This window comes from Alosa alosa, chromosome 11 (assembly GCF_017589495.1).
Source record: "Alosa alosa isolate M-15738 ecotype Scorff River chromosome 11, AALO_Geno_1.1, whole genome shotgun sequence".
Taxonomy (NCBI): domain Eukaryota; kingdom Metazoa; phylum Chordata; class Actinopteri; order Clupeiformes; family Clupeidae; genus Alosa; species Alosa alosa.
The window spans coordinates 19,696,129-19,707,802 of NC_063199.1; the positions used below are offsets into that span (position 1 = coordinate 19,696,129).

General features: G+C 45.6%; 1 protein-coding gene across 1 annotated transcript in view; it reads right to left on the reverse strand.

The window, feature by feature from the left end:
* Positions 1-11,401, reverse strand: part of LOC125303238 (A disintegrin and metalloproteinase with thrombospondin motifs 20-like) — a 92,378-nt gene extending 80,977 nt beyond the window's left edge. Inside the window, 4 exon segments of the mRNA XM_048256859.1 lie at positions 6,017-6,182; positions 10,426-10,566; positions 10,568-10,782; positions 11,069-11,401. Of these exon segments, the coding sequence (XP_048112816.1) occupies positions 6,017-6,182; positions 10,426-10,566; positions 10,568-10,782; positions 11,069-11,159 (613 nt within the window). The 5' untranslated portion in view covers positions 11,160-11,401.
* Between the last annotated feature and the right edge of the window lie 273 nt (positions 11,402-11,674).

Below are 11,674 nucleotides of genomic sequence, written 5' to 3' on the forward strand. Positions count from 1 at the left end.
CATACTGGTACTATGGTTGTGAGAAGGGCTGAGTAGGGGATAGATGAGGTGCTAGGACAAGCGCTGAGAAGTCCTAAAGAGCCCCTTGAGCTCAAGATTTTAAAAAATGCACAGAACCTATCTGCACGATAAGCGTCCATCAATTACCCTTGGCCTTACCTGCCATTCCCTGCCATTCAGAATCACTCTGGATGGGGCTGACTTATGCAGAGGCCTTGTGAACTTCGCTAATGTAAGACACATTTACATCTACAGTGAGGACATTTAAAGGATCATTTGCAAAAACAATAATTGTCAAAATGCAATTATAAAAGACAAAATAAGTTTATGTAGTGTTCATGATAGTGATGAATGCCTATGTAAATGTAATTGATTTGCTATAAAGCATGAAAGTGGGTTAAACTAATATTCTAGCCTGTAGCTGCACAATAAAAATAGGCTTGAGTTCACATGCAACCATGCAATGCAATGAGTGATCTCAAACAAAGCGGGGGGAATCAAAGTCACAATCAGTGAGAGCTTCCATTCACCCACATGAAAGGGTAGCTAGCGGGCGGCAATTGGCCGACTCAGTAGTGGGTCGGACGACATGAGAGGGCATTTTCCATGTAAACAAACCCATTGATGGCGGCTTGCGGAGGCAGCAAAACGACTGCAGGCACCAAAGGTTCTCACAGACGTGGGCACTCGGGATCTGGGAGTGCTGCGACGACAAATCGGACATCACGACCCAACTGAGGCCGCCACTGAACTGAAGCGATGACCTCCTCCCTCCATTCTCAACCTAAGAGGCAGCCCTTGGAACATCTCATTAATGTTTGCACGCAAGCACACACACTCCCCCTGCAACCAAACCCCCCACCCCCAAGCCGACAGAGGAAAGAATCTACCCCTATGCTGCTGAGCTACCCCCATTTCATTATCAGCGTTTGAGTATGACATTGAGATCAGCGTGCCAGCCAGCACATAGATAACCCCCAGCCAGCTACATTAAGGGCCTTGGATCAGGGCCCTCAGGCTGACGGGCCCAGTTTGCAGCAGACGCTTTTTAAAAAAAAAGCCCATGCTGGCTCAACGTGTGTGCTCCTGCTCTTAAAAACTTAATCGGCCTTGCAACACATCGCAAGCAAACATTTATCAAAAACAGTGGCGAAAAACCACCCAAGATGTCTGGTGCTCACGGTCAGGGGGCTGCAGAAGTTGCTCCACATCATGAACCCACCGGAGAGAGAGAGACCTGATCCAGCACTTTCATGTCGAAGTAAAAGCACAGACTTGGCCTTGAGTCAAGAGCCAGCCACCAACCGCTGATGTGATTTGCATGGATATTGTCTCAGAGGAAGGAATATTTCCACAGATATTACTGATGTCAACCACATACCCAGACACACAACAGTTTTCCCACCGGCTTCCTTGGATTCACATTCCCACGGCCTTCATTTACATGTAAAAGGCTCCATGTCACACAGAGTAAGAAATGGGAGGCAAACCCACCAGGTGTAAGATCCAGATTCAGAACTCTACAGAATTAGCATTAGGTCGGCTCACTAGCATGCATAAACATTTCAGACATGCTTCAGTGCTTATGGCTTATGGGGAGGGGAGACACTTTTGCATGGTACTGTTGACATTGAGAAGCAGAGCAACAAAAAGATGGCGCCATACCCAATGCCACTGCCAATTACAGTCTGTGGAAACCATCCAATCATGGAAGTATGATAAACATGCTGTTGCGTGTAGTTATGCATCGTTATTTTAATCTAAAGGACATTACTATATCTATACTGGGCCTAACATCCCTTTCAAGCCTTATACATTATCAAGTAGCTCTGAATTTGCAGTTCTACCCTTATTCTGTTTATAACATTTCCATTATACTGGAAATATTCTTTTAATATAGACAAAATGTATTCAGGGGGCTTTCATTATAGTTATGATAACTTGTCAACACATTCAACATTTGACAAACGCCATTGTTCTTGCCATGTGGCTATACGTGATAACAAATGTAGCAATACTTTCCCCATTAGCACATTTTTCCCCTGTGAGCAATCTCCATCACAAGTCTGCTCGTAAAAATCACTTGCCACTAAAGACAACAATGGGTACATCTCAGCTTCATTATCCAGCAATGACAGATAGCACGCTTAAGCCTCATCTCACAGGAAGGCCCGGAAGAACTGCAGCACGCCCCTTCACAAACCGTTATTACAGTTCGAACTCTTTCAACACCGCACTGCAGATGACAGCGCTCGGGAGAAAATGACTAACCCTTCTGCTGAAAGACTTCCAAAGCCGACAAGAACGTGGTGAGGACAAGGACACCCATACATTACAGCTCTATACACCTCCAGTGAAGCTCAAGTAAGCCAATCTCAACAGCTTCCCAGCACGCAGTTGGAAAAGAGCCTGCAACAACGTCCTTGCAACACACTGCTCTCTGTGAAATACCATGGAGGTGGTGTGTTATTCTCAATATTCAATCAACTGACAACTGACAATATTCAATCAACTGACAACTGACAATGTTCAATCAACTGACAACTGACAATATTCAATCAACTGACAACTGACTAGATAAATTGCAGTGATGAGATGAATTTGAGCACTGACAACAGCACTGAATAGTTACCATGAGAGAAAGTACAGTATCAATTGGATATCCTAGGAATGTAGAGACATCAACAGTGTTCACGTTTACTTTACTCTTAACCCCTCACCATAACTGACACTTTATGTGCCATCTCTTGATCAAATGAGTGTGCAACTTCATGGGGTTTTATGAAGGCACTAAAACATGTATGTTTCAGAATAGGCATTATTTAAGCTGGCACATTACCCTGCGATAGTGAGATTAACATTCAGTTCCACTTCACGGCATCTTGTTAGGTTCTCTCTGAAGTGGAAAACAAAACTTTGTAAAGCCCCACTCTGTTAAACGTCATCTACTCCACTTGGTCGAGACATCACAAACGCTCTGAAGTGCATGCTGAGGAGGCTGTAATATGAGCCCACATAACTTAACCAGGAACCTTATCACCATGTGACGGTTATCTTTTTTGGGGAGATACACATTTTGTTTGTGTGCCTGCTGTACGGCCCCTTGACAAAACAGGGCCCTTTTCATCCTTGTCTTGTTTCAAAGGGGCTCTCTCAGAAGAGCACAGCAAAAGGGAAAAAAAAAAGGGGGGGGGGGAGAAAAAGGGGGAGCAGCAACACAAATATCTTTCAGACGTACACAGAGGAGAGCTACTGGCTGGGCCATTGAGGGGCGTCTCTGTGCTGTTCCGATGAACTGGGACATTTGGCAAGTTGAGCCCGCAAGCACTACCCCCCGTCCGTCCCCAAAACGGAGGGTCCCCTCCCAACACCTCCCCTTGTCTTCCCTTTCGCCTTTCTGCAATCGAATTCTGGCAGAGCAAACTTTGATTTAAGACAAGACTCCTCTTTCAGGCGACGGGGATGGTGGTGTCTGGGCGGGGGCCGCATAAAGGGTGGATGGTAAGGACCCTGAGATCACGATCCCTGACAAAGGAGGCTTTTATGCTCTGCTTTATTCCCACTGATCAGTACCTGGGGACTGGCCAGAGGTGAGACGAGTCATTCTCCTCGAACTCCACAGCCTCTCCGGCGTCCAGCGAGCCTCTCGAGAGCGGAGACGAGATGGTCAACGAGCTGAGAGCTTAGAGCCTGGAGTGCCGTGGAGCCTGGGTGACAGCAGGCCTCCTCTGAATAAAGTGGAGGTGGGGGCTGATGACGCATGCGCACTCTCAGCGCCTGGAGTGGAATTCGCTGGCTGGGAACGTCCGTCTCTCTCTCACTCTCTCTCTCTGAGAGAGATGACAGCAGCATGTAAATCAGCTCCTCTCATCTCCACGGGTGGTCCGGCGACACACAAAGAAGCGCACAGTGGCAAACGCCGCCACAAAACACCGATCTTTCCCATTCCCTCTCAGCCATGCTGCATGGAACTGGCCCTCTCCAGAACACCCCATTGGAATAATTATAAACTCATTGAGATCTTAGCACACCATCTGGCACTCAATAAATGTGAGGTACAAAAATATTAATCATTCTGGGTGGTGAGCAGAAAAGCTCCATTGATTTGTGTTCCTGGTTTGTATTTTTTGTTTTGTGTTTTTTTTTCTCTTTTCTTCTCTCCTTGGTGGCCAAGTATTTCACAAAGCATTACCCGCGCTGCAATTATGGGGCTAAGCAGTTCCATATTTAGGCCGGCTGGATCAGGTCTGGTCGTGCTGCGTGTGGCAAGCGTGCCGGCCCGTGCCCAGCGCAGCTCCACTGGGCCACCGAGTTCACCGGCTCACACAGTCTACTGCCGCTGACTGGCATGGGCACAGCAAGCGCCCGCCTGGGTGGCAGACTGCGCAGCGACGGGGAAATATAATTTCAGCAACACGGGCCTGCGGGAGGACACTGAGTGGGCTTGGAGGAGACAGAAAGTAAGGTAAACAGGAAAAGAGATCCACAACAAACAATGAGGTTTATCTGTCACCGTCTCAACGTTTGAATGCATTACACCTCAGGGCAGCAATTGGAGAACAGTGTGGAGGAACAACCTTTACAGATACATATTTAATACTGGCTTGTGTGATACTGGGGAAACAAAAGCAACATGACATGTGATAAGTTACATTTAAGGAACAGGAGGTATTAGGGATGGTAATCCATCAGGGCATTTTCAATTGTAAGAGTCGGCACTGTGTATAGCTGTATATCTTTAAAAAGGTGGGAGTTGTACAACAAGCATGTTGTACCCAGTGGAGATTACAAACGCAAGTGTCAGAGACAGTGTGCTGCCAACTGCAGATGTTACCAGTCAGTACATCCATATTGCAGTCCCTCTCTGCCCATCAAAGCAGACACTTATCACTTCATCTGCCAAAGGGGTTTATCTGATAGGGTGCGAGACTCAGGCCTGAGACACCTACTGCTGCATCCAGACTAGTCTTGTTTAATCCTGCGTCATTGTGCGGCTGTTTTGGCCTTTGATGATGGCTGCAGGTGTCGTCCTCGTGGTAAGATCTACCTCAAGGCCTCAATTTGACACATGCTTCACTTAAAGATTTTTGAACAACACCATTTTTATTCATTCAGTGCACCCAAATATTTGCTAGGTGACAACTTCAGCTACAGCTGAGAAACATTTTGGGGAAGGTTGCTATGCAGACAAAGAATTCTTGAGTGGATGGGCTCATGAAAGCTCAAGAATATGCATTCTAAACAGCTCCACCCACCCCCATACCAACCCACAGCGGCAGCATATTTCAAAAGCTTGGCCGAGACAATCAAGATGGTTTGTGCCACACACAGACTCTGGCGGCTGAATGGGGAAGCATATTAAGAAGGTATCAGTCCAACAGTGTGGGTCACTCAAACCACTCGAAACTCAAGGAGAAGACAATGGCCACAACTGGGCCACAATGGGTGAGTTCAGACTACAAGCAAATCGGGTGCCCTGCACATACAAGATTTATAGCGTCTACGACAAAGGCCGCCCACAAAGATTGCAGCGAGTGATTCTTTACACTTGTAGGAGGTGAACTTTGCAGGGTCACTTCTCTCTTTGTGGGGTCTTTCCAGTGCCAAAAGACCAAAGTCATAAAAATTCAAATGAAATGGGTGGAATCGAATACCACAGTTAATGCAGGGCTAACTTTAAGAGTCATTATTTTTGTCTTTCTTCTCTGGGGGAGGCTTAATGGTTTAGAAATACAGCTGTAAAATGCCAAACATTCTGGAACTGATTTTCTTTCATTCTGCTCAGAATTACAATAACATTTCATAATAGGGCTCAAATTGTCTCGCTAGCCAGCATGCCAAGTGCTTAGAGGCCGCGAGGCTCGGCGGTTCATGCATTTCTCATTACCATTACACCAATAAACGGAACGAGGTCAGGTAAAGTGGTGAAAGAAATCTCACCCTCCCACTGGCTTTTGGAGACAATGAATTGAAGCCGCAGGAGTTGGCTTTGGGCGAGAGTGGCCCCACTCCTTACCTGAAGCAGCACAAGGTTTTGAGTCGCTGCTGGCTGGACCGCTCCTCTTCCTCTCGTGTTTGTACACCAGATGAGGTTTGTTGTGCTCCTCTTCATATTCTTCCCCATCTGCTTGTATCAGAGGCTCTAAGAAATATTCCCCATTGTGGGTCGTAAACGTTCCAATCTAAAAGACAAAACAAAATGCATTCAAAATCAATGGCAAGTAACCATTCCAGTTATACACAAATACAAAGTGTGGCCATGATATCTTCTGGAAAACAGAGCAAGAAAGGTGTTGATGTGCTTCATGGAAAACAACGCTAATATCACGCTATAAAAACACATAGACTTTTTTTATGGACAGGACCCGACCTTACACAACAGACTGAACAAAGACAACTAGGATGTGTTCATAAGCCGAAAGGTTCTTGCTGCATTTTCCATTGTGATGACAGTGTGAACATCGTGTTCGTGTGCATACCTGCCCTTTGGCTGCAAAGAACTCGAAACACTGGCCATATAACTTTCCATGAAGGTTGGCCATAAAAATGACGGATCACCATCAGATTTTTGAAGATCTAAATCTTGGAAATATTGATTTCATTCATGTCAATCAAGTTAAACAAAAACACTGGAAGGGTATCTGTCACTCTCTGCAGCACCAAACAGCAATTACATCTGACACCCAAGTTTTACGATCCAGTCCAGCTATTTTATAGCTTTTTCCAATAGTGTAGATACAGACTACAACATCATTTTACTCTCCAGATGTCTAGCGCTGTGTCCTGGTGGATTGAGAAGTGTCTTTTAGACATGACATGTGGCTGTAAAAGTATCATTACAGGAGGAGGCACTGGCCACCAGTGGAAGGCTAATATTGTTCCGGTGCCTGACGATTCCAAAAGCTCCCTTCAGTTCAACATGAGCTCACTCATCACGCCACACAATGGTGTTTATGCGGTAATTTAATACGCATACTTGAACAGGATATTGCACGCTGGAATGTTATCTGTTTGAGGCTTTCTTTCCATGCCCACTGAGAACTGACAGAGATTGTCAGTAATGTAAATCTGAAAGGACCCCTCGAGGGTGGGAAAAATGACATAATTCTGTATGTACAAACTCTTATTTTTTTTCCATCGCAAGCAGGGGGTCCTCTTTTAGCGGAAAAACACACAGCTCTGATCACTGTACTGGTATTGAGGGTGTTGGGACTCACATATTTCAGAAGCACTGACAAAGCGACTGCAAAGGCCTTGCCATTGCATTTCATGTGGAAAAACCTTGAGCAGTCTCTGCAAGGACGAGCAATGTCTGCAGCTTAACCGGCACTGAATCGGGGCACAGAGTTTGGCACAGAATGAAAAGGTTATAAAGGAGCTCCGGCTACAATATAGAACTGCAAGCCACTGCACTGACCACACTGAACATCTATACACAAGGCCATCGGCGAATATCTTGTCTGTGAGTTATGTCAAGGTGCAGACAGAGGCTGTCAGCTGGCTGTGGAATGAAAGTCTCATTCTACATTCAGCCCATGACAGAGATAGAGGTCCCACTGGATCAGTCATTTCCATTTACAATGTGTTAAACACAACACTGTAAACCTGTACAATGTCTCTATATTACAGTGTACCTCCAGAGCCACTAGAGGACAATTCACTTTTTCCTGACTGTTTTCATAAGAGTTCCATACAGAGTGTTTGGGAATGCATACATACTGTTCGACGCAGTATGTCAGTTGTCGGAATCCGAATATTTGCACAACGGCTGCTGTTCAATATTGGGTGCTGAAATGTGCTGGATGTGCTGGAGTTTAATAAGTGAAACTTCAGCTATGAGGACAGGCACAGGAATGCTTTTGTCCGATACACGCACCAAAGCTGCAGACGTACAGTGAGGCATAAATCTCCCTCGGCTGCAAAGGTGTCTGGAGCTTGCACTTTACACAGCTATACATCACACTGCACTGTTTTCCCTCTTGCATTTCACACATGCACAATCACCCACCCACCCAGGTACACACACACACACACACACACACACACACACACACACACACACACACACACACACACACACACATCTCTAACCCCAACCCTTCTCTCAAGTCTAAGTTTTTATACAGCCACTTGACATTTGGTCTGCAGGCCTTGGCAAACAGTTCAAGCACCATCCATGTTGAGACTGAGAGCCATAAGAACAACAACGCGGCACGGAGAAACATCTAAAGAGGCTAAGATTCCCTTCCGCACATTTGTGGTGTCTAAAGAGGCTAAGACTCCCCTCCGCACATTAGCGGAACATCTAAAGAGGCTAAGACTCCCCTCCGCACATTAGTGGTGTCTAAAGAGTCTAAGACTCCCCTCCGCACATTTGTGGTGTCTAAAGAGTCTAAGACTCCCCTCCGCACTTTTGTGGTGTCTAAAGAGGCTAAGACTCCCCTCCGCACATTAGTGGTCTACCACTATTGCGTTAACAAAAATCCCCCTTCTGTTTGTTCACTGCAACCTCCACTTCTGTCTCCCTCTAGCTTTAACTTTGGGACTCCCACACCTCAAACCTACCTACATATACAGTATAGACAGCAGCACACAGTGTGCCGGGCTTGAGCAGTACAACCCCCCGGCGTTGTAAATTGCCGCATCCTGACTGCAATAATAAACCAAGCTGACTTGATTGGCTTTTCAGCTCCGTGTCGCTGACCCCTTGCTTTGAGGTTTCATCGGTGCGTAATGAGCTCATCAGAGTGAGATGAGCATGATCATTAAAGCCCAGGGTTTCACTGAGAGGCGCACGTTTACGACCCAGTAGCCTGGAGCAAGGGGAGGATACACTGTTTCCATTGTCCTGCCAATTCTACATGAGCGATCATACCGCTGAGATTTACTAACTAGAGCACTGACAGGTCAGAGAGAGCACTGTAAGTCTTGTGCTGTCACTTCCTTACTTCCACTCAACCAAAAGGAGATTATGACACTTTCAAATTCTTATGCTTTGTAATTCATCCATTTTCAGACTGAGTAACTGCAGGTCAAGATGTGATCAGATTCACATATATGGAATATTTCAAGTTCACTAATGTAATAGTTATGGAGGTATAACTGTAACACTAGTTGATAAACCTTGAAAAATAGGTCAGCGTCAATCCGGATGTGGGTCAGAACCTTCAGATGGCCTATAGTTATATCTTGGTGTCATTTCCTAGAGAGAGATCACTAAAAGAAAACCAATACCATTCATGGATAAACACAGTGATAACAATGCATCCCATGGCCCTGGAGGACAAACACATATACAGTGCGCTATACAGCCACAACAGTCAGTCATTCATACAGCACCATGTCAATTCAGTATGAAGCATGCAGATGGTATGAAGCTTCCCTCACCATTTTGGTGAAAGGTATAATGGATAAATGTGCTATGTGGATATGTTTACACAACATGACGAGTTTGGGGGGAGGTGGCCACTGGCCAGACTGGGAACCTGAGGCTCCTGCAAATTGTGCATGGGTGCTCTGACACACTCTCTCGAGAGTCAAGACACATCTGCTTCCAAGACCCTATCCCGTTTAGACCCTCAAGCTAACTGGCACATATCTGAGATGTGTATGAGGCAACGGATCGTGAGAACAGACACTGCCATGGCTAGTGCTGAGTGTGGCAGGCAGAAGGACAGACCTTACAGCTGCACTGGCTGTTGTCAATGCCATCCTGTCCCAGGTCTGAACCAATAACCTTATCTTACCTATGACATCATCACTCTGACACTATCTGTCCAACTCTCCTAAATCCAAATTATAACAGATTCAAAAAACACATCTGTTGGACTCTAAAGCACAACAGACACTGCCTCAAAATCAGCTGATGTCACTGTACCACAGATAGACATAAAGGTTTCCTGAAATGGGTCAGAAATCTAAAATGGTTTTAGACGCTTGACTCATTCAATCTTGCTCATAGCAGTGGCAATTACCATTAACTTGTCAACAGAGTGTGTGCCAAGTTGGTCAACAACTGAGTTATTTGAGGCTTTCCTTGTAACATAAGACCTAGCACGCAAACTTATTTCAAGTCTGCGCTTAAGATCCATCTCAAATGACCTGTTACTAGCCTATTGCATGGAGCCTGCGGATACTGTAACGTCTGTCATAGGCTGATGACACAAGGCCAAATTCCAGAGTAGATATTTCAAGACCCGGTGTTTCTTGCTGAGTCTTTGGTGACTGACAACGCCGTCCCTACGGGAGGATGAAGTCATCCTGCTATGTAATTCGTGCACAACTGCCTAAACGTAGAGATAATGCAATGTAATGTGTCGATTCAAATTCCAGGTACGTTATATTATGCATGCAGGTAAGTCACTGAACCTAAATACACGAGAGCATAATGGAAAGAATGGACTACAGACTTCTAGTAGTACTTACAAGACCAGTGCACAAACTGAAGACTGCTTGGAATTCCGTTTTGGAGTTGACATGTCCGCGGAAGAAACAGTGGCGCATATCATCATTGAGGTCTGTGTTGGAGTCGTTCCTCTGCTCCAATCCTAAATGTGTCACGGTGTAACGAGGGAGCTATAAATCCCGAATCCGCTGTTAGGTTGAGATGGAATCGCTGTCCGAAGGCGTCTATTCTATAATGAGCCCTCAAACCCGTCAAGTCCGCATCCGTACTTCTGCGCTTCCGTTTGTAGTGTAGTTTATGAGGGAACGACTCTCCAAAATCGTTAATGCGGAGAGGGGTGATAATTTCATAAGATGACAGCTGTTTCATGAAACTTTCTGTAAGGGTAATGAAGAGGAATATGTCAGATTAATTGGGTTTGTGCAACGCTTGCATTTTTTTCATACACGATATTTAGTTATTAACAATGATATTTTAAATAAAGCTTAAACTAGGCTACTATTTGCCACAAAGACATACTCCAGCTAACATACTCTTTTTCCAGACATCTTCCTTCACTGACATCTTACGACAGCGCCATATCACCACCGCTTAAGAGCATTTTCACTGAATGAATACCTTATTTTTGCGAGATATAGTCTCATAAATCAAAAGAACACTTACCTTGCTTAGGATGCAATTGGTATGTTCGCGAGTTTCGGACGAGTGCTGATAGATGCCACATTAGTCCAACCAGCCAGATTGCAAACTGCATGATTTCCTAAGCGGAGAAAGCACGGCTCTTGCTCCACAGAAGTACCTTCTGAAGCGGCTCTCCCCCTCCTTTCCCGGCTTGTCAGCAGCAGCAGGTCGTAAGATCTGCGAAGGCACTCTGCACCACTACTCTTGCAAAGTGCACTGGCCTCATCGCATTGCTAAACGTGCGTGAAACGGTCCCCTGTGAACACGTACTATTTACAATACATTCCAAAAAAATGGTGTCTATGCGCGCAACGTGTATGCAAAAGAGGGATCGGTGCCAACTAAACTTTTCTTTGGCCATCTGTAGGACACCCCTACCCCCCACCTCCACCGCACTCCAAGTCCTCGCCAACATCAGACAGGAACGCCCCTAAGCCGCTGAACCAATCGAAAGTTTTGTCTCGTTCACTTCACAGACTGAACTGTGACAGAGTTTTTGTGAGTAGATATGACCAAAACTCACAAAAGTTGTGGTGGTGCACTATGCCTGGAAGCCGTTGATATGCCCTAGTATGGTTGAGCATAATA